Source organism: Trachypithecus francoisi, unplaced genomic scaffold (genome assembly GCF_009764315.1).
Source record: "Trachypithecus francoisi isolate TF-2019V2 unplaced genomic scaffold, Tfra_2.0 Lachesis_group0, whole genome shotgun sequence".
In the NCBI taxonomy this organism is placed as follows: Eukaryota; Metazoa; Chordata; class Mammalia; order Primates; family Cercopithecidae; genus Trachypithecus; species Trachypithecus francoisi.
In genome coordinates, this window is record NW_022681453.1 from 15,211,710 (window position 1) to 15,239,574 (window position 27,865).

Genomic DNA, 27,865 nt, shown 5'->3' on the forward strand with positions numbered 1-27,865 from the left:
AAAAATTAGGGGCTGGGCATGGTGGCTCATGCTTGTAATCCCAGCACTTTGGGAGGCCGAGGTTGGTATATCACCTGAGGTACCGAGATGGAGACCACCCTGGCCAACATGGCGAAACCCTGTCTTTGCTAAAAATACAAAAAATTAGTGTGGTGGTGGGCACCTGTAATCCCAGTTACTCTGAAGGCTGAGGCAGGAGAACTGCTGGAACTCAGGAGGTGGAGGTTGTAGTGAGCTGAGATAGTGCCATTGCACTCCAGCCTGGGGAACAAGAGCAAAACTCTGTCTCAAAATAAATAAATAATTAATTAAATAAAAATTTAAAAATAAAAACAATCACTGGCAAGGTGACAGAAATCACCTGGACTGGCTTACCAATTAGGACTCGCTTCTAAACACAGGGGCCTCAGAGGAGGCATGGTAACGAAACAGAGAGAAGGCCCACAGGAAGGGTCACCACATTGTTGTTGGGTAGGCAGCCACCACATTCTGCAACAGAGGGTCAGGGAAGGCCTTGTTGAGGATGTTGATCTGAGCAGGGATCTGAATGACGGGAAGGAGCCATCTGTACAGAGATGTGAGGGAAAGATGTTCTCAGCAGACCGAGGAGCACGTGCAAAGGCTCTGAAGTGAGTCTTGTTATTCAAGGAACATAAGGAAAACCAGAGTGGTCATAGGATGGATTGAACAAGAGGGAAACAAGACAATAATAGCTTTTGGAATTTTAAATATATAGTGAGAATTTAAAAATATTAACTGTAGCGTATATATGAGGAGAGAAACAAATGAGTTAGTGTTCTAAGGTTCTTTAATTGCCTGGGAAAAAGAGAACAATAATGTTAAAACCAGACATTGACAAGAAAGGGATGCAAGTTATAATTTCTACAACTATGCTATCTAATATGGTAGCCACCAGCCATGTGACATTGAGGGGCCAGGTGAGCTGTCACATGAGGGTCAATTTACATTTAAATGAAGTAAAATTAAACAAAATTAAAAATTCAGTTTCTTCGTTGTATTAGCCACACTTCAAATGCTCAATAGCACATGTGGTTACTACACTGAACAGCAGCCACACAGAATATTTTCATTCAGTACAGAATGAAAAATTGGTCAAAACTATTCTAGAGAAATTACTAAATGAATATGGAAAAAGCAAATAACTTTCATTTCTCTTCTTTTTTTCTTCTTTTGAGACAGAGTTCTGCTCTATCACCCAGCTGGAGGGCAGTGGCATGATCTCAGCTCACTGTAACCTCCACCTCCCAGGTTCAAGTGATTCTCCTGCGTCAACCTCCCGAATAGCTGGGATTACAGGTGTGTGCCACCACGCCTGGAAAATTTTTGTATTTTTAGTAGAGACAGAGTTTCGCCATGTTGCCTTGGCTGGTCTCAAACTCCTGGCCTCAAGTGATCTGCCTGCCTCCGCCTCCCAAAGTGCTGGGACTACAGGCGTGAGCCACCGCACCCAGCCTTGAGAAAAGCTAGTAACTTTCAAGCTGATAGTGGCAAAGCATGAAATGATAAAAATAATCATTTCTTTTTTTTTTTTTTTTTGAGATGGAGTCTCGCTCTGTCGCCCAGGCTGGAGTGCAGAGGCCGGATCTCAGCTCACTGCAAGCTCCGCCTCCCGGGTTTAAGCCATTCTCCTGCCTCAGCCTCCCGAGTAGCTGGGACTACAGGCACCTGCCACCTCAACCGGCTAGTTTTTTTTTGTATTTTTTAGTAGAGACGGGGTTTCACCGGGTTAGCCAGGATGGTCTCGATCTCCTGACCTCGTGATCCGCCCGTCTCGGCCTCCCAAAGTGCTGGGATTACAGGCTTGAGCCACCGCGCCCGGCAAAAATAATCATTTCTTATTTTGCAAACTGGGCAATGGTAATGAATAAAATTTGAAATTTTTATTTTACTCATGGATTTTCAAATGAGATTTTTTTTTTTTTTGAGACTGAGTCTTGCTCTGTTGCCCAGGCTGAAGTGCAGTGGCATAAGTTTGGCTCACTGCAGCCTCCGCCTCCTGATCTCAAGTGATCCTCCCACCTCAGCCTCCCGAGTAGCCACAGTGCCAGCCTCACGCCCTGCTAATTTTTCTGTTTGTATTTTTAGCAGAGACAGGCTTTCGCCATGTTGGCCAGGTTGGCCTCGAACTCCTGATCTCAGGTGATCTGCCCACCTCAGCCTCCCAAAGTGTTGGGATTACAGGCGTGAGCCATTGCGCCCAGCCGAGATATTTTTTTAAAAATGTTTTATTAGGTAGTAGAGGTCAGGCATGGTGGCTTACACCTGTAAACCCAGCACTGTGGGAGGGCAAGGCGGGCAGATCGTTTGAGGTCGGGAGTTGGAGACCAGCCTGAGCAACTGGTGAAACCCTGTCTCTGCGAAAAAAAATTACAAAAACTAGCTGGGCATGGTGGCACGCATCTGAGGTCCCGGCTTCTCAGGAGGCTGAGGTGGGAGGATGGCTTGAGCCTGGGAGGTCAAGGCTGCAGTGAGCCAAGATTGTGCCACTGCACTGCACCCCAGGAGACAGAGCAAGACCTTGTCTAAAAAAAAGAAAGAAAAATAGAAAACAAAAAAGTCCACAATGTTCTACTAAACATTAAAGGAAGACATGGTGCCATATACACTAACTCCTTGGGAAAACATAAAAAGAGGTACATTACCCAACACTTTTTTTTTTTTTTTTTTTTTGAGATGGAGTCTCACTCTGTCACCCTGGCTAGAGTGCAGTGGCACGATCTTGGCTCACTGCAACCTCTGCCTCCTGGGTTCAAGCAATTCTTGTGCCTCACCCTCCTCAGTAACTGGGATTACAGATGCCGCCGACCATGCCCAGCTAATTTTTGTATTTTTAGTAGAGACTGGGTTTTGCCATGTTGGCCAGGCTGGCTTTGAACTCCTGACCTCAGGTGATCTGCCTGCCTGGGCCTCCACACTCAGCTACTCAATATATTTTAGAAGGCTGACATAATGTTGATACCAAACATCCAACAAAGATAGGCAGGTTATAGGCCAATCTAACTCATGAACATATATGCAAATACTAAAAATACACATTGGCAAATTTGGTCTAATAATAATTTGAAAGGTTAATGCATCTGACCAAGTTACGTTTATTCCAAAATTACAAGATTGGTTTAACATTTGAAAAATCGATGTAATTTTCTGTATTAAGCAAATAAGTTAGGAAAATTACATGATTATCCTAATAGACGTGGAAAAGCTTTTGATAAAATTTAACATCCATTAAAATTAAAACTCTTCAAGACTATGAATAGAAGAGAACTTTAATGTGATAAAGGGTAGCTGCAAAAAAGCTTACAGCAGGCAGTCTTGATGAAATATTGAAGGCTTTTTTTCCCTTTGAGACTAGCAATGATATGAGGATGTCTGCTCTCACCATATGTATTCTTACGGTACTGAAAGGTCCTGTCTAGTGTGACATCCAAGAAACAGAATTAAAATGTGCCGGGCGCGGTGGCTCACGCCTGTAATCCCAGCACTTTGGGAGGCCGAGGCGGGCGGATCACAAGGTCAGGAGATCGAGACCATCCTGGCTAACACGGTGAAACCCCGTCTCCACTAAAAATACAAAAAATTAGCCGGGCGTGGTGGTGCGTGCCTGTAGTCCCAGCTACTCGGAGGCTGAGGCAGGAGAATGGCATGAACCCAGTAGGCGGAGCTTGCAGTGAGCCGAGATGGTGCCACTGTGCTCCAGCCTGGGCGACAAAGCGAGACTTCGTCTCAAAAAAAAAAAAAAAAAAAAAAAAAACAAACAAACAAAAAAAAAACAGAAATAAAATGTGTAAGGATTGTAAAGGAAGAAAGAAAGCTATTATTATGTGTAGATTACATGATTTTATACATAGAAAATCCCAATGCACTGTGGGAGGCAGAGGCGGGAGGATTGCTTGAACTAAGCAGTTCGAGACCAGCCTGATAACATAGCAAGACCTCGTCTCTACTAAAAACCAAAAAATGTAGCTGGGCATGGTGGCGGGCACCTGTAGTTCCACCTACTCAGGAGGCTAAGGTGAGGGAATCACTTGAGCTCAGGAGATCAAGGCTGTAGTGAGCTGTGATTGCACCAGTGCACTCCAGCCTGAGCAAAAGAGCAAGACCCTGTCTCAAAAAAAAAGGAGAAGAAGAAAAGAAAATCCAAAAGAATGTATGGATCAATTATTATAAGGGTATTTAGCAAGGTTACTGAATACCAAATCAATACTAAAAAATAATTGAGCTTCTTTACAAAAAGCAGTATGTATGTTTCAACACAAAAGGCAATATATAACTAAAAAATTAAAAACTAAAAAGTTGGCTGGCAGCAGTGGCTCACACCTGTAATCCCACCACTTTGGGAGGTTGAGGCAGGAGGATGGCTTAAGACCAGGAGTTCCATCTTACAGTGTTATTTGTGCGTCACTGTAGTCCACCCTGGTTGAGAGAGTGAGATCCTATCTGTAAAAAAATAATAATTAAATTAAAAAAAAAACCAAATCAGCCAGGCTCAGTGGCTCATGCCTGTAATCCCAGCACTTTGGGAGGCCGAGGTAGGCGGATCACCTGAGGTCAGGAGTTCGAGAGCAGCCTGGCTAACATGGTGAAATCTCATCTCTACTAAAAATACAAAAATTAGCTGGACATGGTGGTGGGTACCTGTAATCCCAGCTACTTGGCAGGCTGAGGGAAGAGGATCGCTTGAACCCAGGAGGCAGAGGTTGCAGTGAGTCGAGATCAAGCCACTGCACTGCAGCCTGGGCGACAGAGCGAGACTCCGTCTCAAAAAAAAAAAAAAAAAATATATATATATATAATAGTTTCTACTGTAGACTTTATCCCTGACTTACTGTAGTCTAGATACATTGTATGTGTATACACACACACACACTTTCTCTGATGAGTGGAATCTTCATCATTCATTGTTGCTTAACTATATAATATACCTTATCAATTTCTTACACAAATCAAAACCACTATGTGAATTTAAGAACATAAATTTTTCTTCCCAAAATTATAGCTTGTGTTGCTATGATCATTTTTCTATAGAATAGATAACTTCAAAAGAGTGAGAAAACAAACTCCATGGATCCCAAAGAAAGATCATTTCCATCACTATTGGTCCCACTAATGCTGCTTTTCAACCATGTTTTCTACAAACTGGGGCTACAAAGGGAGGCTAGAATAACTTGTCCTAACTTTGTGACTCCAGACAAATGTTTTAATTTCATAAGCATGTTTTTACATGTTGAGAGAAACTGAAATTTACAGATTAAGAAAAAGATAACCTAAAAGAAAAATGGACTCAAGAGTTAAGCAGGTGCTTCACAAAAGTAGAAATCCAGGTTGCTAAAAACATATTAAAAGCTGTGCAGCCCGGGTGCAGTAGCTCACACCTGTAATCCCAGCACACTGGGAGGCTGATGCGGGAGGATTGCTTGAGCCCAAGAGTTTGAGACCAACTTGAGCAACACAGGGAGACCCCCATCTCTATGAAAAATTAGAAAATTGAGAGGCTAAGGTGGGAAAAGCCTGACCTCAGGAGGTTGAGGTCGCAGTGAGTCATGATTGCACCACTGCACTCCGGCCTGTGCAACAGAGCAACACCCTGTATCGAAAAAAAAAAGCTGTGCAATGTCATTAATAATTAGAGAATGCGAATTAAAATCACTATTACTTGCCACTACATTTTAGCCAATAAGAATTGCTAAAATTGACAAGTATAAAACTATCAAGCACTGCTGTGGATGTGGAGCAAAGGCAGCTCATCCAGTGTTGGTGGGAGTCATTCACTGATACAATCACTTTTTTTTTTTTTTTGAGACAGAGTCACACAGGCTGGAGTGCAGTGGCATGATCTCAGCTCACTGCAACCTCCGTCTCCTGGGTTCAAGAGATTCTTCTGCCTCAGCCTCCCAAGTAGCTGGGATTATAGGTGTGTGCCACTACGCCCAGTTAATTTTTCTATTTTTAGTAGAGACAAGGGTTTTACCATGTTGGCCATGCTGGTTTTGAACTCCTGACCTCAAATGATCCTCCTGGCTTGGTCTCCCAAAGTGCTGGGATTACAGTCATGAACCACTGAGCCCGGCCTGATACAACCACTTTTAACTATGATCTTGTAAAGTCAAGATAAGTTAAATTCCATCCTAGCAATTCTGCTTCTAGGTATGTGCTCCAGAATTGCGTGCACATGGGTACCTGGAGGTGAATCCTTCTGATCGCCACATTCTTCTTCTGGTTTTGATAAACCATTGGCCAGAGTGTTACTTAGTCTGGCTGGCCATCTGAGTCCTTAGGGTAACTCTGCAATCTTGTTCCTATGTACTTTGTGTCATATTATGGTTATACACTCAGGAGACAGTATTATTTCCAAGCTTGCTTTAGAGGAGTTCCTCACTCTTTCCCCAAAGCTGCTTGTATGCCTGCAATGAGCTGTTGGGCTGAGGAAAGAGCCTCTGCTGTAGCACCCAGCAAGGGTGGTATTCGCCTGCTCCCTGCTCCTGGACCAGTGAAGCTGCCTCTATTCCCCTGCTAGTACCCGCCCTTTCCCTTGGGCCTGGAGAACCCGGAATGAATTTCGTGACACTGAGAAATACGATTCACAAGGCAAAGTTTTTGGTCCGTTTTATTCATTGCTATGTCCCTGATGCCTAGCTAGTCCTAGGAAAGGGCAAAGATTCTATAGATGAAGAGCCTTAGGTTCAGAAAGCACATGGCTCCTGAACAGAGAGAACTTCTAGCTCCGAGTTCACTGTTTAGTGCTGCTTTCTGGAGCACAGATGAGCCTTTTCATCAGGATACATTATCTGAGAAAGGACAAGGTCCCCAGAGAACTCTTGCCAGGCCTATGGATCACAGTCATCAAGAAGCACAAACACTCTGGCAGGAAAGAGAACAGACGCAGATGGAAATCAATAATCAATATACCCTGTTCTAACACTTCAGCACCTTCTTTGGGTCAAAGACTCTTGACAACATCCAGTAACTCTATTCTGTAGGCCTCCGCCATCTCCTGCTCCCCTTCTGATCTGGGCTTTCCTATCCCTCTTGCATTGTGCTGGGTAGGTGAGACAGAGTCAAGGGCTTTGACACATATTTCTTTTTTTTTTTTTTTTTTTTTTGAGGCAGAGTCTTGCTCTGTCACCCAGGCTGGAGTGCAGTGACCGGATCTTGGCTCACTGCAAGCTCCGCCTCCCGGGTTTACGCCATTCTCCTGCCTCAGCCTCCGGAGTAGCTGGGACTACAGGCGTCTGCCACCTCGCCCGGCCAGTTTTTTGCATTTTTTAGTAGAGACGGGGTTTCACCGTGCCAGCCAGGATGGTCTCGATCTCCTGACCTCGTGATCCGCCCGTCTCGGCCTCCCAAAGTGCTGGGATTACAGGCTTGAGCCACCGCGCCCGGCCGACACATATTTCATAACACTCTTGCAGCAGAAACAAAACAGAGCACAACACTAAGAAAACCTTCTGTCTGCTGAGATCTAGAATTTACAAAGCACTTTTTTTTTTTTTTTTTTTTGGAGATGGAGTCTCACTCTGTCGCCCAGGCTGGAGTACAGTGGCACAATCTCGGCTCACTGCAACCTCTGTCTCCCAGGTTCAAGCAATTCTGTCTCAGCCTCCCGAGTGCTTTTTTTTTTTTTTGAGATGGAGTTTCGCTTTTATAGCCCAGGCTGGAGTGCAATGGGGTGATCTCGGCTCACTGCAACCTCCACCTCCTGGATTTAAGTGATTCTCCTGCCTCAGCCTCCCGAGTAGCTTAGATTACAGGCGTCTGCCACAATGCTTGGCTAATTTTATATTTTTTCTTAGTAGAGACGGGGTTTCACCACATTGGCCAGGATCGTCTTGAACTCCTGACCTCAGATGATCCGCCCGCCTCGGCCTCCCAAAGTGCTGGGATTACAGACATGAGCCACCACGCCCATGTAGTAGAAGTACTACAAAGTACTTTTACATCCAGTCCTTCTTGATTGGGCCTCCTTGTGAAAGGATCCAGAGGTACCTATTCATGAAAGACAGGTTCCCTAGTTAACAGATTCCAGAAAGGCCCAAGCAGAACCAACGAGCTGAAAGTGGGTAAGAGATGTGGTTAGGAACCCATGACACACGTCCCAATATGCAGCCCTATGCCACAGCAAAGAGCAGACTGAGTTCATGGCGCCAGCTAAACACCATCTGGGCAAGAGACCCAAGATGAAAACAGAGGACTTCTGTTGTTAGTAAATGGGAGACTAGGTAAATTGTACCAACTCTTGCACTAGGAGCCAAAACATTTGAAAAGCATCAAAGAGCTAACAAGATACTAAAGAATTACTAGGCTAACATCCCAGAGAGGATACGAATCCAGACAGGTGAGCCCAGCATTTGGGCCACTTGGGCCTGCAGGCAACTGCCCATTTAGCAGAGGCGATGGAGAGAATGGGTTGTGTTTCTGAAAGTTTTGTAGGGCTGGGCAGGGGGAGGTGGAGTACGGGGCCCACCAAAGGTGGAATACTGGTAAACCACTGCCTGTTTTGAGGTGTGACCTGAGAGGATTATACCCTAGGGTTAAGGATAAACCAGAAGCAAACCAGCCCTTGCATAGTCTGACAGGTCTGTGGCTTGGTTTCAGTGGCTTAGAAAATCTCCAACCTTGAATCTGGATGACTGTGACCCCAGAATTCTGGTGCTCCTGGGTACTTGACAGAAGCAAGTAAAAATCCTCTCCAGAGGGAGAAGTTGTCCTAGGCTTCAAAATATTTTAATGAACAGGTTTTCAAATACAATGTCCAGCACAAAGTAAAAAATGAGGCACATGTGAACACACATCGGGGGAACCAGCAGAAATTAGGTGACAGAAACACACAAGGATTCCAGTTATTGGAATGATCACAGAGTGAACACAGGCAAAATGTTCAAGAAAACTCCAATCGCTGGTAAGTCTGGCTATTTGAAATCTTCACTCTCTAATCCATCCCCATTCTACAATCCCCATCCTCAATCTGCCTTACCCACTGTCTCCAGAGTTGTCTTTTCACAAAACAAATCTGATCATCCCTCAGCTCTGGGCTTAAATGGCATTCAGGGCTGTTTGTAATCTGTCCTAAATTGCCCTTTTCAGCTTCATCATACAATCTCTTCATATAGACTACTTTCCTGAGTATTCTACCTTTGCCTTCAATGTCCTTGTCTCCTATTTTATCCTGAAAAATGCCTCCTTATCCTTCAAAGTCCAATTTAAGCCTCCTCTCTTTGAAGCCTTTCTGAAATATACATATATGTGTGTGTGTGTGTGTGTGTATATATATATTTTTTTTTTTTTTTTTTTTTTTTTTTTTGAGACGGAGTCTTGCTCTGTCACCCAGGCTGGAGTGCAGTGGCTGGATCTCAGCTCACTGCAAGTTCCGCCTCCCGGCTTTACGCCATTCTCCTGCCTCAGCCTCTTGAGTAGCTGTGACCACAGGCGCCTGCCACCTCGCCCGGCTAGTTTTTTGTATTTTTTAGTAGAGACGAGGTTTCACTGTGTTAGCCAGGATGGTCTCGATCTCCTAACCTCGTGATCTGCCCGTCTCGGCCTCCCAAAGTGCTGGGATTACAGGCTTGAGCCACCACGCCCGGCCTTTTTTTTTTTTTTGAGACGGAGTCTTGCTCTGTCACCCAGACTGAAGTGCAGTGCCACGATCTCAGCTCACTGCAACCCTCGTCCTCTGAGTTCAAGCAATTCTCCTACCTCCCGAGTAGCTGGGATTTCAGGTGCCCGCCACCATGCTCAGCTAATTTTTGCATTTTTAGTAGAGACGGGGTTTTACCACTTTGGCCAGGCTGGTCTCGAACTCCTGACCTCAGGTGATCCTCCCACCTTGGCCTCCCAAAGTGCTGGGATTACAGGCATGAGCCACTGCGCCCAGCCCCTTTCTGAAATCTTAACTCCAACTCTCATAGCTTTTTACACACTGACACACTATTCTAATTATTTGTACTGACACACTGTTATAATACTGACACACTGTTACAATTGTTTGTTTATGTCTGTTTCTCAAGCCGACTACTAACTTGTTGAGGTTTGGATCTATTTTATTCATTTAGTATTCCTAGCATCTAGCATAGTGCTGGCTCAGAGTAAGTGCTTAATAAACATTTTAATTTTTAGAGGTAGGGTCTTGGCTGTGTTGCCCAGGTTGGAGTGCAGTAGCTATTCACAGGTTTAATCCCATTAATGATCACCACGAGAGTTTTGACCTTTTCTGCTTCTGACCTGGGCTGGTTTGCCCCTCCTTAGGCAACCTGGTGGTCCCATGCTCCCAGGGGACACCATACTGTTACCAAACTTAGTGTGGACACCCGATCATCATAGTGCACTATAGTCCAGAATTCCTGGTCTCAATCGATCCTCCTGCCTCAGGCTCCAGAGTAGCTGGGACTATATGGTGTGCCGTGCCGCCCAGCTTACTAAACATCTATGAAAGAATGAAAGTGTATATATATTTTTTGAGACAGAGACTCACTCTGTCACCCAGGCTGGAGTGCAGTGGCATGATCTTGGCTCACTGCAGCCTCCGCATCCCAGGTTCGGGTGATTCTCCTGCCTCAGCCCCCCGAGTAGCTGGGACTACAGGCATGCGCCACCACGCCCAGCTAATTTTTGTATTTTTAGTGGAGACGGGGTTTCACCATGTTGGCCAGGATGGTCTCGATTTCTTGACCTTGTGATCCACCCGCCTCGGCCTCCCAAAGTGCTGGGATTACAGTGGGCAAGAGCTACTACGCCCAGCCAGAGTATTCTTAATAATAGGTGAAACAGACTGTTACAGGCTGAACTGTGTTCCCCCAAAATCCATAAGTTGAAGCCCCAATTTCCACTGTGACTATATTTGGAGACAGGGCTTTTAATGGGCTAAATAAGATTAAAAAGGTGATAAAGGAGGGGCCCTAATCCAATAGCATTGGTGCCCTTGTAAGAACAGGAACTGACATCAAAGATCTTTCTCTTTCCACATGCATACAGAGAAAAAGCCGTGTGAGGATGCAATGAGAAGGCAGCTATTTGCAAGCCAGGAAGACAGGCTTCATCAGAAACCAACCCTCTTGGGTTGATCTTGAACTTCCAGCCTCCAGAACCACGAGAAAATAAATTTGTGCTGTTTAAGCCACCCAGTCTGTGGTATTTTGTCATGATAGCCTAAGCAGACAAACACACAGAACATTTCTGATATTTCAAACATGTTTAAATATACATCTTTGCCAGCCTGGCCAACATGGTGAAACCCTGTCTCTTCTAAAAATACAAAATTTAGCCAGGCCTGGTGGCACACACCTGTAGTCCCAGCTACTTGGCAGGCTGAGGCATCACTTGAACCCAGGAGGTGGAGGTTGCACCGAGCCGAGATCACGCCACTGCACTCCAGCTTGGGCAACAGAGTGAGACTCTGTCTCAAAAAATAAATAAACAAATAAATAAATATAAATAAATATACATCCTTGGTCAGGTGCGGTGGTTCACACCTGTAATTCCAGCACTTTGGGAGGCTGAGGTGAAAGATTGCTTGAGCCCAGGAGTTTGAGACCAGCCTGGGCAACATAGTGAGACCCTGCCTTTCCAAAAAAATTATGTATAAATTAGCCAGGTGTGTTGGCATGCACCTGTAAAGTCCCAGCCACTCCGAAGTCTGAGGTGAGAGGATCACTTGAGCTGGGGAGGTCAAGGCTGCAGTGAGCCTTGCACTCCAGCCTGGGCGACAAGAGCGAGAGTCCACCTCAAAATAAATAAATAGATAAATATCTTCAGTGGAGGTAACTCAACTCAAACTTAAAGGAGTGGACACAATGACTAAGAAAATGAATAACTTTTTAAAAAGTTTTATTTCAAGAACTTTGTTTTTTACTGGTATTTCAAAAAAAGGTGGGTCAAAGTACCAAAAAAAGTCAGTTGAATAACAGCACAGGTTTAGAAATCACAGCAGCAGAAGCAATGTACAGACAGCACAGACAAAACAACCCAATGTATGCAATTCTGTTCAGTTTCTTTGCTTATTTTAAGTATTTTTTTTTGCCTCCTGTACAAAATACATCAAAGCATGCCATGAGATCAGAAAAAGAAAAGAGTTTAACAAATGGTTACAAGAAATAGACTCTGTACAAGAGGAGATAATGTTTCTTCCCCGTACCCCCCACCCACCAGCCCTGCTTCCTCTCTTCTTGCTCTGCTTTAGGTTAAATTATTCTGAAGACAGTTCACATCCAAGTCAGCCTGGTCACCTTTGCCACCCTCAAGTTTGGGCGACATGGAGTTCTGGATGTTAAATGACTCCTCCTCTTTCAGGCAGGATTTGAGAGCCTCCTGGATTTTGTGGGGAGCACTAGGATCATCCTGGAAGAGGGAAAAAGTTGGGGTGGGGGAAGACAATGCATACAGCCATCAAATAATAATATCAGGTTTTCCTATCTGGCTGAAGGAAGCATCACTGAAACAAGGAAAAAACTCCAAGACTTGAATTAACTAAAAGGAACCAAAGTAACTCATTAGCAGCAACTTTTTAGGAAAGTCATCCTTAAAAGCAATGGCCAGGCAGAGAGGAAAACTTGACAGTAATCAGTTTACAAATACTTTTAATTTGGGCCATGTCCAAGGTTTTCTCTTGAACAGAGATCGGGAAGAAAGAGTCCCTTGGCCCAGGTGCCTCTATAGCCTCATGTGTTGATGAGCTCTGCGTGGCCTGCTGAGCCTGGCCTTCCTCTGACCTTCCATCCTGTTGAGTTTTGCTTTCACAAAGATGTCTTGGTCAGGGAACATGTCTCATCAGTGTATACAGTGGGGTATGCATAGGACTGGTAAAGTGCAGAACTGCTCCTGGCTATGCTAGGGGCCTCTCTCCCCACAGTAAGAGCATGTCCTCTGAGTAGAGGTCAAATATATGTCAGCCTCTCATTGTCACAAGTGAACCTGCCAAAAGGTATGTCCTCAATCCAAGCCTGAATGAACCTGGCTGCCTCAATGGCTTGCCACACTCTGCATCACATGATATTCACACTGCTGATTCTAATGTAATAATCCATGTATATTGCCTAGAGCCCTGTGACAAGCTCTCTCTGACAAACTCCTGAACCTGAGATGAATTTGCATTTTATGTATATAGGTATGTATGTATGTATGTATGTATTTATTTTTGAGATGGAGTCTCGCTGTGTCGCCCAGGCCAGAATACAGTAGTGTGATCTCGGCTGACTGCAATCTTGAACCTCTTGGGTTCAAGGGATTCTCGTGCCTCAGTCTCCCCAGAACTTGGGATTATAGGCGCTCGTGACCATGCCTGGCTAATTTGTATTTTTAGTAGAGATAGGGTTTCACCATGTTGGCCAGGCTGGTCTCAAACTCCTGGCCTCAAGTGATCCACCCACCTCGGCCTCCCGAAGTGCTGGGATGACAGGTGTGAGCCACCACACCAGCCTGAATTTGCCTTTTAAAGGTTCTCAGGAAGCCCACACTAGCACGAAGTCCTCCAGGTCTACATTCTGCACATTCAGAGAACTTCTGTGGCAAATCTTGCTTTACTCATTTCCTTTAGGACCACCCTAAGGGGAATATACCTAGTACTATTCAGTGGGCTTCAGTTCTTTCTCTGGTGCCCCAAATAGCTGTTGTAAGTGCTTGGAACTCTGCTGATGGAAGAGGGTGTGTAACCACTAAGGCAGATTCATGGATGGCAAGAAGGTAGACAGTGTCCTAATCTGACCAGCTAGCTAAGGCCATTCTTGCTTCAACCACTACCAAAATTCAAGATTACCATCATGCTTAAGGACCAGGGTGTTCTCCGCAGAAGTCTGGTGAGTCCTCGTCTGTGCTGCCTGCTACTGAGTTTGACCCATAACAGCACTAGGTTATGGGAGTGATGAGTTGGAAAGAAAGTAGGGAGAGACCCCGGGCTTTCCATGGCGCTTGTACACACAGGACATCGGGGCATCCACGAGTTCTGTGCGTACGGAAATCACTGCCAGCTGCCCAATGCCCACAGCCTCACTCAGTGCTTCTCCAGAGGCCCTGATTAAGGAGGACAATTTAGTAGAGTTTCAAAGACTTCACACATGATTTATAGACAGGGGAACACGTGTTTCTTTTCCCAATGAGACAAGAACAAGACAATGAACTTCACAGAGTACTGAGGCATACGTGAGGCAAGGCAGCTGCACATAGCATGTGCAGCCAGTTGAACGGTCAATCACTGCTTAGAATCAGAAAACACTGTGCAGCGACATAAACGTCCATCTGCTGAGACAGAAAGATCTCCATGATACACTGATTGAAAAAAAGTAAGGGGTAGAACATATGTATAGCAAAATCTCATTTATGTTTCAAAAATATAGATATAGGTGTGTTTGTGTGTATATATATACACACATGTGTACTTTATGGAGAGGGAAGTGAGGGTGAAGTAGAGCTGCACTTTTTTATTTCGTGTACTTCTGTACTGTTTGGGGGAAACCATGGGCATGAAAGCTTGAGAGCTGAGCTAACACTATCGTTATATAGGATGGACTTTGAATCACACTAAAATCTGAAACAGGACAAGAGGACCTATACCCACCTCTCTTCTTACAAGGATACAACTTGCTTTTATGTCTTTCAAGATAACCTCTCACCCTCTCATATTCTTTGGGGGCATACAGGGGTACAGAAACATTCTCATAATGTGAAGAAAAGTGGACTAAGTGACTCCTCACAGACTCAGGTCTCAGAGCTCTGATGCCATGAAGGTGGGCTCCCAGATTAAACCTGACCCCTCGAGGGCTCATGAGGTCCAGATTAGAAAACTGCCTTCTGAGCCAAGGGATGGAAGAAGGATATCCCAAAAGCAAGAGATATGCAAACAGCGCTGTTAGACAAGCTGAATACCTCCAACAAACACAACAGGCAAAGGAATGTCTACACCAAGATGGGGCTCTCCTAACACAGGTGTTTGCTCTAGAACTTGATCCTATTAAGCCAAGGGTAGCTGAATTCCACAGCAGGTCCAACTGCCTTTGACTTAACAGAAGTACCTCATCACAAGGGAGCTGGATCAACATCTGGCATAAGTTTCTAGGAACCACTGTGGACTCGCTGCTCCCAGCCTTCAACCCCAGCAATATGGGCACCCTTCAACCCAGGGGTCATGTGGGTTCAGGTCTGGACCCCACTGGTCAGAGGCAAACGTCTATTGGAAGAGGGTGGGCAGTCAGTGCTTTAACAAATACATGCAAGAGGAGAGTCTGGGAAGTGAGAAAGAGTTAAATAGGAAAAAACAAACAAACAAACAAAAAGCACAGGGGCATCAATGGAGAAACCCTAGTAATAAACTAGAATCCTGGAAGGTCTGTCAAATCTTAGCACAACCCAAGTTACCCCCATGGTCTCCACAGCACCGTTGTGGGGACCACCAGGGCAGCCCAGTGTTGGGGCAGCTGCCCTGGGTTTCTGGTGGCTTCATTCACGCAGTGCGCCTGGAACGTGGGCAACTTCCTACACTCTCCGTGCCTCCTGACATACCCTTCAAGGCTGGTTGCTCAGCTACACAAGACACTCACACAGACTCAGCCTAAGGCCGGCCAGCTACAGAGCCGCACATCAGCCTGAGGGCAGAGAGGAGCGGAGGAGGGAAGGAGGTACCACTGGCACAGATACCAGCCACTGACCCTTCCCTGTCACAGGCCCAAAGCCCCAGACGTTTTTGTTTGCAATCTTTTCAGAGTGTGGCTGGTAGAGGTGATTGAAACAGTGTAGGAAATTGACCTGCTCAACCTATTTTGCTTATATAAAAGAAAGAACGCCTCCATGAAAATAAATACAACTCTCCAAAATTTTAGAGAACACCAATACCAGCAAGGAGTTTGGGGGTGGGGAGAGAAGGGTGGGGAGAGGCCACAAGGCAGGCTGGACTCCGGTGCCCCCTCGTCTCTCCTCCCGGCTCATCTGGAGGATATCTCACTCTCCCCGGCTGCTGGCACCCCTTAGAGGCAGTCAGTGTGGTGGCTGTAGCAGTGAGCAGGGCTTCACTTCATAAACAAGTGGCAACAGTGTTCATCAGCAATGCCCACAAGATCTTGAATATGACTAAGTTTGACCTTTGGGTGAGGTGGAGAGAATTAGAGATGAAGGTAGAAAATCCACCAGTACATTTCCTGCTGGATAGGAGAGTCACCCCTCACATCCACAGTGCTTTCAGAGAGGAGAGGATGATGTCCCCTTGGGCACAAGCTGACAGAAAGACACCAGCCTCAATCTCCTTGGAGTCTGGGTATTTGGTTAAAAAAAAAAAAAGTGGGGCTGGGCGCGGTGGCTCAAGTCTGTAATCCCAGCACTTTGGGAGGCCGAGACAGGCGGATCACGAGGTCAGGAGATCGAGACCATCCTGGCTAACACAGTGAAACCCCGTCTCTACTAAAAAATACAAAAAATCTAGCTGGGTGAGGTGGCGGGCACCTGTAGTCCCAGCTACTTGGGAGGCTGAGGCAGGAGAATGGTGTAAACCCGGGAGGTGGAACTTGCAGTGAGCCAAGATTGGTCACTGCACTCCAGCCTGGGTGACAGAGCGAGACTCCGTCTCAAAAAAAAAAAAAATTAAGGCATCAGCCTCAAGATCTAAGAGGAGCCAGGAGAGAACCAGAGCCAGATCTTGCTGCTTCCTAAGGGATGGCTTGAGTGCTGCCTTGGCCACCCCATCACCCCGTCTCAGGCATAGCCCACCGTGGCCAACACCCTCACCCGCCCCGTAGCTGACCCCCAAGCCCCATGCTAGATCACCACTGCCTGTGGCCAACCACCCACTGTGGCTGACCACCACCCTTCTGTGGCTGACCACCCCCTGCTCTGCTGTTTTCAAGGCTTGCCATCTTCTCAACTAAGGGTCAGTGGCAGTGTTCAGGTACAAAAACCTCACTTTCCACAAAGCTGGATCAGCCAAGAACAAGAAACCTTTGCACTGGGGGTGCAGCCAGGCCCTCCAAGAGGAGCTCTTTCTTTTCACTCTCTGGGAAGAGGAAAGGTGTCTGAAGTTATGGTACCAGAAACACAAGGGTCAGAAACTTTCCTAAGGACGCTTGCACTCTGTCAAGCAGAGTGGGAGGACTCTGTCCAACCGTGGACAGTGAACATGCTGACTACAGGAGCTCCCGCCGTGGCAGACCTGCTGCCATCTGCAGGATGGCAGATTGGCCAGTGGAACCGAGAGCCCCCGTAGCAGGCCATCACTCACTAGTATTCAGCAACTGCTGACTGTGTGCATGTTACTGAAGAGGGTAGGGTAATGTGCTCACCGAGAAGAGTGAGCGAGACTCTGTCCTGCCCTCAGGGTGCCTACATCTCTGTGGGTTGATGAACACGGTGACCAATCTTAGAGTTTATAAGACATAGTGTTTCCTTGGTGATAATAACGTTCATCTTGACCTTACTTGTTGTATCTTGGTACATACCAAGTGAAATAATCTGTTCTTTTTCTACCCTTTACATCAAAGTCTTTAAAAAATTATCCTAAGTTTACCTCTTTCACTTCATATTTAAATTCACCCATTTACTTCTCCTGTACTAGGCCAAGATTTCCTATTCTGGGGTTTTGTGAATGAGGCCACACATTTACTCTTATTCTCTCTTCCCCCTTCTGGGGCTGCAATTTCCCCATCTATAAAAGGAAAAAGGCCAGTCATGGTAGCTCACACCTGTAATCCTAACACTTCGGGAGGCTGCGGCAGGAGGATCACTTGACCTCAGGAGTTTGAGACCAGCCTGGGAAACATGGCAAAACCCCATCTTTGCAATAGTTAAAATAATGAGCCAGGTGTGGTGGCACATGCCCATAGTCCTAGCGACTCAGGAGGCTGAGGCAGGGCTATCACTTGAGCCCAGGAGTCTAGGTCTGCACTGTGTAATGTGGTAGCATTAACTACCTTTTAAGAGCTCTGCAGCTGCAAGTGGCTAGTGGCTGTTGTAGTAGACAAAGCAGATACAGAACACTTCTATTTCACAGAAAGTTCCACTGGACAGTATTGGTCTAGATTGCTGAGGCTCCTGTGAGGTCTGACACTCTATGGTCCATGATTTCTAAGAACGTCTTCTAAATTTCTTCTTAAACTCCATTGCTTCAGTCTGCAGTCTCAGTTTAGCTTGTTTATCTGTGTAATAATCTGTGTAAAAATGCATTTATCTTGAAGTATGGAACCTGCATTATATAGAGAATTCTAGGATTTGGATGTGGCACGATTTGGGATTTGGATGGTTTCTGCCTTGTTTTCGAAATTCTCTCTAGTATTTTACTGGTCAGTCTAAACCAGGCAATACACTAGGCCAGAGTCTTTAGAAAATGGTCTATTGGGATCTTTTATTGGATTTCAACTGATATTTATAAGCCCATCCTCCTAAGAACAGGATTATTCCTAGACTTAAGGCTCTGCCAGTGTTTTGTTTTCAGGCCTTGGCCCTAACCAGCTGTGTATAACCCTGCCAGTTCTTAGGGTCTTCAAATAGCAGCAAGGACACAGAACTCTTTCCACCCATCCCAAAGAGCAACCACCATTTGCTTCACTGACCATCATGAAATTCCTCAGCAGTGAAAGCAGAGCCTTTCTCCTTGATATGGAAAATAAGACAATAATCAGACTTCTAAAGCATAGATGAAGCAAAAAGTCATGAGTAATCCCAGAAAAAGATCTTCTCAGCCAGGCAGGTGGCTCACACCTACAATCCTAGCACTTTAGGAGGCTGAGGCAGGAAGACCACTTGAGGCCAGGAGCTCGAGACCAGCCTGGGCAACACAGTGAGACCTCATCTCTATAAAAATTTTAAAAAGAAAAAGACATTTTCTATTTAAAATTCTGCTTGTCAAATAAGTGATACACCATCAAGTGCTTATTCCCACCTTTGCTGCCCAACCCAGTTGCCCTAGGCTGACCTCCAGAGCTCTCTGGGGATTTCACACTTTGAAATAGACACCAGACATGGGCCAGGGGCCAAAGCATGCATAAGAGGAGAGATGTGAAGAAAACAAGTTACCTGACAGATAACGTTATCATAGTGAGCCAAGGCACGGGCATGGGGGGAGGAGGTACGGGGAGTGTTGCAAAGTTTCCTTACATTTGGGTGAGAGCCCTCAGCAATGGTGGAGAGGGAGAAGTTATCATTGTGGAGCTCAGCTGGGGTCCGGAATTTGCTGATTAAGAGAGAAGAGTGAAGGAAAAATGTAAGTGAAATAATCACGGCAAAACATGACAATGTCTTAGCTTCTGGATCAAATACTGTATTTTGGCCGGGCGTGGTGGCTCAATGCCTGTAATCCTAGCACTTTGGGAGGCTATGGCAGGCAGATCACTGGAGTTCAGGAGTCAGATTAGCTTGGTGAACGTGGTGAAACCCCATCTCTACTAAAAATACAAAAATTAGCTGGGTGTAGTGGCATGCACCTGTAATCCCAGCTACTTGGGAGGTTGAAGCAGGAGAATCATTTGAACCCGGGAGGCGGAGGTTGTAGCGAGCCGAGATTGTGCCACTGCACTCCAGCCAGGCCAACAGAGCGAGACTCCATCTCAAAAAACAAACAAACAAAAAAACCAAATACTGTATTTCTTTCTTTATTAAAAAAGTATTTTAAATTTTATTGGTAAGTGCAGAACTGTGCCTAGTGCTGGTTATCGGTTTTTAAAGGCTTTTCTTTTCTTTTCTTTTTGAGACAGGGTCTCACTCTGTTGCCCAGGCTTGAGTGCAGTGGCACAATCACAGCTCACTGTGCCTTGACCTCCTGGGTTCAAGTGATCCTCCCACCTCAGCCTCCCAAGTAGCTGGGACTACAGGTGCATGCCACCATGCCCAGGTAATTTTTGTAGAGATGGGGTTTTACCACGTTGTCCAGGCTGATCTTGAACTCCTGAGCTCAAGCAATCTGCCTGCCTCAGCCTCCCAAAGTGTTAGGATTACAGGTGTGAGCCACTGTGCCCAGCCAAATACTGTATTTTATCAAATGCCATGGATTATCTTTTTTTTTTAAATTGTACTTTAAGTTCTGGGATATAAGTGCAGAACATGTTGGTTTGTTATATAGGTATATGTGTGTCATGGTAGTTGGCTGAACCCATCAACCCATCATCTAGGTTTTAAGCCCCACGTGCATTGGCTGTTTGTCCTAATGCTCTCCCTCCCCTCTCCCAGATTATCTTAAAACATTTTCTTGTTTTTTTTTTGTAAAGATGAGGTCTTGCTATGTTGCTCAGGCTGGACTCAAATCCTTGGGTTCAGGTGGTACTCCTGCTTTGGCCTCCCAAAGTCTTGGGATTACAGGCATGAGTCACAGTATCTAGCCAAATGCCATGGATTGTAATAGGATGCACCATTATTTGATGTACCATTAAGAAAAAATAAAAACAATTCCACCACTTAAGCCATCATCCAATACTTTCTTACACCTTAGAGGGTTTTTTTGTTCGTTTGTTTTGAGACAGAGTCTTGCTCTGTTGCCAGGCTGGAGTGCAGTGGCACAATCTCGGCTCACTGCAACCTCCACCTCCTGGGTTCAAGCATTATCTGGCTCAGCCTCCCGAGTAGATGGGACTGCAGGTGCCCATCACCACACCCAGCTAATTTTTGTATTTTTAGTAGAGACAGGGTTTCACCATCTTGGCCAGGCTGGTCTTGAACACCTGACCTTGTGATCCACCCGTCGTGATCCACCCGCCTCGGCCTCCCAAAGTGCTGGGATTATAGGCGTGAGCCACCACGCCCAACTGAGTTTTTCTTATATACTTGAAGTAGTTCATTTAGACTTTAGATAAGGGACTGACAACAATATGAACAGCTCAGAACCCATTTGTGCATGCCGGGGAATTACCACTACATCATAACTACCATGTGGCCAACAGTGATCATAAGATGCCAGTGGTTGGGCACAGCGGTGCATGCCTGTAGTCACAGCTATTTGGGAGGCTGAGGTGGAAGGATCACTTGAGCCCAGGAGTTCAAGACCACCCTGGGTAACATAGTGAGACCCTGTCTCAATTAAAAAAAAAAAAAAAAAAAAGATGCCAGTGATTGTAAGACACAATCCAATTTCAGAGATGTTAATATGTGGGGGGAAAAAGGTATATTTTAGAATAAATAAATTATGGCAGTATCTGCAGTGCACCAGGCACATGTCACACCATCAAAGCAGTAACCAGGCTTGGGAAAGAAAGAAGGCATGTGGAGAAATAAGAGGGCCATGCTCTGTGAAAAACACAGGGCTGGCTAGAGGAGGAGGCCCTAGAATAGGGTCCTGCACCTGGCCTCAGCTCTTGCTTCTTCACTGCCCTGGCTGTTGTTCCTTTCCTTTCTCTCCCCCATCCTCATTAGCAACTGCTGTGATTGAAGCAGTCCCATCTCCTGTCCCCTGGATACCGCTACCCCCTTGGTGTAGGCGTGAGGAGCCAGGGGTCCAGGACGGTGTCTTTCTGGAGTGATCACGTGCGTAGATGCAGCCCGCCTCAGTGCACAGGCACAATGGAGAGGCCCTACCAGCCCCGCGGCGGTTAGCTGAAAGGCTGCAGAGAGCTGCTGGCATCTGTACATTGTGTGAGTCTACCCAGCAAAGGAGCAACAGATGGTGTTTTGTCCTTTTCCCAGGACCCAGGGAAAGTCCTTCAGTCATATTCTCAGTCATATTCTCTAGAGGGAGTCTCAGGTCAAGGAGAAGGGGATTAATGGGGCAACAGGTTGAAAGGGAAGTGGGAGCAGTTCTGCATAAATCGTTTCTGGGGTCCCAAGGAAGCTGAACTCCAATCTCCCTTTTGTGACTCCTGTGACACTTCCAAAAGGTTTTCTAACTTTGCTTAGTGATAGGAGTAATTCTCTCATAGCGTATAAGGTCACATCCTAGTGTTCAAGGCAGGGGCTTAAAGGCAAACACATGTTGATTCTCACATGAACACAATAGTCACTGCTTTGCTAAGGGAAGAGCTGAAATAAGATTCTATATCCCACATAGCCCTTAAAATCCACAGTAGAGGAAGTTAAACCTAGTTCTCCCCACATATTCTTTTCAGGAGAGGTAAAGAGGATTTCCTTAAGTTCCTTGCACTTCTGATTGGACACAGGCTTGACTAGCTTTCAAAAACCAGTGCAGTGTGGTGCTCAATAAACCCTTTCTCCTTAGCATTCACCAAGGAGGAGATGGTTTTGGGTGACAGATGTGAAAGAGATGGAGTTCCTCCACACAGAATTGTGAATGACATCTTGCACTGGCTGCTGGCTGTCACAGTCCAGGGAAGAAGGGGCTATCAGGAGGGTGGACAGACTGAGTAACTTACTTGGGGGCTAGAGGAGGAGTAGCTACATGCTGGCTGCCTTTTTAAAGCAGGCTCTCAGATGCCTAGGGCAGGGTTTTGGGAAAGCTGCTGGACAGCGGCAGTGTGCCACGGGGGCTTCACCTTTGCTGCAGCTCCAGCACATTTTGTGTGGGAACAGACGAGCCTGGGTGAATCTTTAGCACCGACAAAACAGCTGGGAATGGAGCACAGGTGCCAGAAACCCTCACGACAAAGTCCCTGGATCAGTTGGAGGGGTAGAGCAGGGTCGGGGGCCTCCCACACCCTGACCTGGGTGGATGGGTGAGTGACACAGACTCACTTGGTCCTACGCAGCTTGGTGTTCTCCGTCTTGAGCAGGTAGAGCTTCTTGGCGAAGAACACCGTCATCATGAAGAGCAGGAGCAGGACGAGGGCAGCTGAGCCCACGGCCACGCACATCACCTGGAAGTCGGTGATGATGGACTCGCAGCGCATCCCCTTGTGCCAGATGTAGTCCTGCGTGTTGCACCTGCAGCAGCGACATTGAGAAACCGTAGCGATGGAGCAGGCAACCACGGCCACAGCAAGGGCCTGGGCCCTGACCCCAGCACCTATCTCCACAGCCTGTTCCTAAGGCCAACTACAGCAACTGTAATGCTCTGAATCTGCACAGCCCTCAGAGCTGGTGTGATCACCCCCACCTTCACAACCATTCTATGACGTGGGCCAGGGAGCTCTGAGGTCTGTAATATGAATGAGGTAACCGAGGTGTAGAGAAACCGAGTGAACTGGTCAAAGTTCTCTGACTGCTAAGTGACCGAGGAGGGAAGGGAATCCTGGTCTTCTGCTGTGCAGCCTCAATGAAGACACCAACAAGATCCTCTCAGGCCTCTCCCTGCCCTTGGCTGTGGGTCAAAGAAAGATGAAAAACAAGAGGAATAAGAGCTACAACTACAAAGTCCCAGGACCTGCCCTGCACATGCAAACCTATCTTGCTGCTTTGTAGTCCCACCTAGTTCACGTGGCTGAGAAGACACTGAAAAATAAGGAAGTGACAGACAAGGACAAACAGAAAGATGGATATAGATTCTTCTATCTCTGCAGCCCCAAGTTCTGCCCCTAAAGCTCCCTATTCTAGTACTATGAGAACTGTCATGCAAGCACAGTGAGAATCAACCCTCTGGGTGGGTTTTAGTCTTTTTGTTGAGTGACTTTCTCCTGCCCTTGGGGACATTCCCAGGCTCCAACTCTTCCCATGACATTGCTGTTTCCATGGGAACTAGGCTGCTTCAAAGAGGAAAGATGTGGAAGGATACAGAGACAGGCAAAGGAGGGAGGACATGAACCTCAGGGTGAATGACAGACAAGAGAAAAGGGTCCAGAAATGGGGAAATTATGCACCAGAGAACTGGCTACTCCACATCTAGAATAGGGTGGGGAGACATGGCTAGCAAGAAATTCTTTGTTTTCCAACTGAGCCTCTGCCGTCATGGAGGGCTATCTGTTTGAGCTTGCCAGGGAATGCAGACCCCTCTAAGCGGGGCCCTCTACCCCAGTGTTCTAGAGAAGTTCCGCCACAGCTCTGCTCATTTCCCTGCAGTGGGTCAGGGTGACAGAGACAAAGGCACACTGCAGTCTGCAACCAACGGCTCAGCAGTCTCCTGTGAGTGGAATGCAAAAATAGTTTTCAAGCCGTGGCCAGGCCTGGGTGTACACAGCCAGGGGAGGAATCTGGTAGGAAGGACCGAATGTGATCCTGGGATGGAAGCTAAGCAAGGGAAGCTGGAGTGGACACGTGGAGAAGCCCTTGTGAGGCAGTGAGAGGCTGGTAGACCCGTGCTGGCAGAGCCATGTAGCTTAGTGAGGAAGACAATCTTATTTTTCTACTTGGGAATTTTCTGAGAGTTCCAGGAGATTCTGGGAACTTTTACAGCTTTCTAGAGCTGTAAAATTTCATACTATTGTGGGGAGTTCACTTTGAAGGTGAAAATTCCAGGCTTCCAACAGGATGAAAGATGATAATTTTGCAAAGAGGTTGCACAACCCCCAGGCTACATCACTATAGTCCCCCAAACTGAAGTTTGAGGAGCAAAATCACAGGGTTTCCTCATATTTCTGGTAGCCCTTAATCAATGGGCAAGTTAGTTTATTGCCATATTTTCTTTTTAAAAATAAAACTGCTATAATTTCTTAATCACAGTACCTCCTTTTGGCAGTGGCTGGACAACTCCAAGAACTGTGTGGTCACGTCCTATAAGTGACCCTAAAGTCATGACCATTTATAAAAAAGAACTTCGGCCGGGCGCAGTGGCTCATGCCTGTAATCCCAGCACTTTGGGAGGCCGAGGCGGGCAGATCACGAGGTCAGGACATTGAAACCATCCTGGCTAACACAGTGAAACCTCGTTTCTACTAAAAATACAAAAAATTAGCCGGGCGTGGTGGTGGGCACCTGTAGTCCCAGCTACTCAGGTGGCTGAGGCAGGAGAATGGTGTGAACCTGGGAGGCGGAGATTATAGTGAGTTGAGATCGCGCCACTGCACTCCAGCCTGGGCGACAGAGCGAGACTTCACCTCAAAACAAACAAACAAACAAAAAAGAACTTCATAGAAAGAAACTGGAACTCAAGTTACAATGCCAAGGACAAAATACTCATTGCTTTCTATATGTTATTCTCTGATCACTACATCAGGACTTAAGGAACTTGAATTCTTCATATACCTGGCAGAACGAACAAGAACAAGAAGGATGGAGAATGACACTTGAAAAAGAGATACCCTGGCCGGGCATGGTGGCTCACGCCTGTAATCCTAGCACTTTGAGAAGTTGAGGTGGACGGATCACTCGAGGTCAGGAGTTTGAGACCAGCCTGGCCAATATGGTGAAACCCTGTCTCTACTAAAAATAAAAGGAGACAGTCAGATGACAGAAATGCTCCACTTAGGACTAATGGAGACAACCCTCAAAGGAGTCTGAGGGCTCTACTCCACTTCTACAGCCAGTAAAGGATGGAGACAAGCAAACCACCTGATCACCCCAACCTGGGATTCTTCTGGAATCAGGCTGCAAGCTCTCCAGCAAGTTAAATACCTCACTGTGAGGGCAGTTCCCAAGAGTGAGGTGAGTATGGTAATTACTGATGAGCTGCAGACAATGCCCTTAGGGAAACTAAACTCTGAGTCTTTAAAAGGATTATGGATATGATATCCCAAGGTAGACAAACATCAAAGTAGAGAGAAAAAAGCCACCTCCCAAAGTCAAGAAACACCCCTCCATCTGCAATACGAAGACCCTCAGCTTGATTTTACCTGTGTGAGTAGCTGCATTTTGAGGTCTGTTTCCAAGAAGGTCCTGCCGTTTGAGTTTGCATGCCTACATCCCTTCTGAGGAACTGGCCCCTCCTCCCGCCGTGCACAAGGCATGGAGCGGTGTTCAGCAGCTGTCTTTATCCCACAGAGTAGGTTTATGGGCCTACCCCTCTCACCAGTACCGCCAGAACTCTCTCCAGCAAACACTCCTCAACCCAGCCCTCTTTCCAAAAGTCTTAAAGAAGTCCCTTCATTTTGCCTTTTTTTTCTTTTCTATTTTTTTGAGACAGAGTTTCGCTCCTGTTGCCCAGGCTGGAGTGCAATGGCGCGATGTTGGCTCACCGCAACCTCCAGCTCCCAGGTTCAAGCAATTCTCCTGCATCAGCCTCCTGAGTAGCTGGGATTACAGGCGCCCGCCACCACATCCGGCTAAATTTTTTATTTTTATTTTTATTTTTTTTGATACGGAGTCTCGCTCTGTCGCCCAGGTTGGAGTGCAGTGGCCGGATCTCAGCTCACTGCAAGCTCCGCCTCCCAGGTTCACACCATTCTCCTCCCTCAGCCTCCCTAGTAGCTGGGACTACAGGCGCCCACCACCACGCCCAGCTAATTTTTGCATTTTTAGTAGAGAGGGGGTTTCACGTGTTAGCCAGGATGGTCTCCACCTCCTGACCTCAAGTGATCTGCCCACCTCAGCCTCCCAAAGTGCTGGGATTACAGGTGTGAGCCACCACACCTGGCAATTTTTTATGTTTTTAGTAGAGATGGGATTTCTCCATGTTGGTCAGGCTGGTCTCGAACTTCCAACCTCAGGTGATCTGCCTGCCTCGGCCTCCCAAAGTGCTGGGATTACAGGAGTGAGCTACGGCGCCCAGCCGCATTCTGCCTTTGTAACTGAGGGTTTGGGTAAGGACACAACGCACAGAGGAAAGACAGAATCTTATTTCTGAGGAACCTCTCCTAGTGATAAGGTCACAGGAAGTGTATTTTACGAAGTAATTCTGTAGAAGCCTGAGTGAACATTTCTCCACCTGGGAATCCTACGACTTTACAACCTCTTGCAAGCTGTGCCTGTCACACTGACCTCTGTTGAGTCGGCCTCACATACACACTTCAGTGTCCCTATGCACCTGCCTGCCATGCCCTTACCTGCAGAAGGCCCCTATGTTCTCCACCAGGTAGCACTGGCCGCCATTGTGACAGTAACTTGGGAAGAGGTCGCACACTGACCGGCAGGAGCCATTATGCCGCACAAAGCCACTGCGGCACTCAGTGCCATTTTCACTGAAGGCCAGGTCCCTGCCTGGCTCTCCTGGGCGGGGCCTGAGGGCGATGCTGCTGCCAGGGACCGACCCCAGAGTGTGCTGTGGAGGGACAGCATGCCACCGACTGTTGGGCTGGCCTGTCCCGGGCCCCAGACCGGGCTTCCCAGTGGGCACTAGAAGCTCATTTTCATCTTCTAGGTCTCCACCTCCTACTGCATCTTTGTCATCCTCCTCCTCCTCCTCTTCATCCAAGTCATCATAAAAGGATGTGGTGGGGTAGAAATCAGATTCATCAAAGGGGGTGAAATCATCGTATAAGTCAAGCAGGCTCCAGGAAGGGGTCTCTCCCTCAGTATCAGGGTGGTTCTCTGAGGTTCCTGGTGACCCTGGGAAGCTCCCCAGGTCTGCGCCACGACCCTCACCATCCAATCCTTGGAAGTAGTCGATGTCAATGATATCTGATGCCGGTTGGGGCTCCAGGGTGCCCTGAAAGGGGTAAGTCGGCTCTGGCCCTTGAGGGTCGGGTGTGCTGCCCCCCAGGTTCAGCCAAACCTCCAAGGGGCTCTCCTTGGGGAGTTCAGAAGCTGGGCTCAGCTTGTCGCCCGGGGTGGGGGAGGGTGGCCCGCTGGCCTCCGTAGCCTCAGGAATGGCAGGGGGCATGATTGACTGCCCGAGGACCTCGTGGGGAGCCTGGAGCGTAGCTGGAAGGGCCTGGGCATCGCCGCTACCCGCCTCTGCGGTCACTCCTCCCAGGCCTGGGTTGTCAGCCTCCAGCCAGGCGGTGCCGGTCGCCTGCAGCACCTCCTCTGGCCCGGCCAGCTCGCCGCCAGGCGCGGTCCACGAGGCCTCATCTTCCCCAGCCGCTGGTGGGCCGGCTTCTTCCCGCGTGTCGTTGGCACGCGGCTCCCACGACGGCCTGCCCTTCACCAGCTCTTCGGCCTCCACCGCGCTGCCCGCCTCACGCGCTGCGGGCGGGAGGGCGAGGGGCGGGGCGTCAGGGTGGCGCGCTGGGGAGCCCTGGAGCCCGGGCCCGACCCG

The 27,865-nt window shown here is 47.2% G+C and overlaps 1 protein-coding gene across 4 annotated transcripts in view; it reads right to left on the minus strand.

Annotated features, from left to right (window-relative positions):
* Positions 1 to 404: 404 nt before the first annotated feature.
* CSPG5 (chondroitin sulfate proteoglycan 5) overlaps positions 405 to 27,865 on the minus strand; it is a 30,268-nt gene continuing 2,807 nt past the window's right edge. For 2 of the 4 annotated variants that reach the window (XM_033205601.1, XM_033205619.1), the window contains exons 2-5: positions 26,712 to 27,792; positions 22,594 to 22,782; positions 18,997 to 19,153; positions 11,822 to 12,348 (exon numbers count right to left, since the gene is read on the minus strand). In XM_033205601.1, coding sequence (XP_033061492.1) covers positions 12,187 to 12,348; positions 18,997 to 19,153; positions 22,594 to 22,782; positions 26,712 to 27,792 — 1,589 coding nt within the window. In that variant the 3' untranslated portion in view covers positions 11,822 to 12,186. Of the gene's footprint in view, positions 566 to 11,821; positions 12,349 to 18,996; positions 19,154 to 22,593; positions 22,783 to 26,711; positions 27,793 to 27,865 lie in introns of those variants that run through there. The other 2 variants (XM_033205613.1, XM_033205608.1) reach the window with 2 other exon arrangements.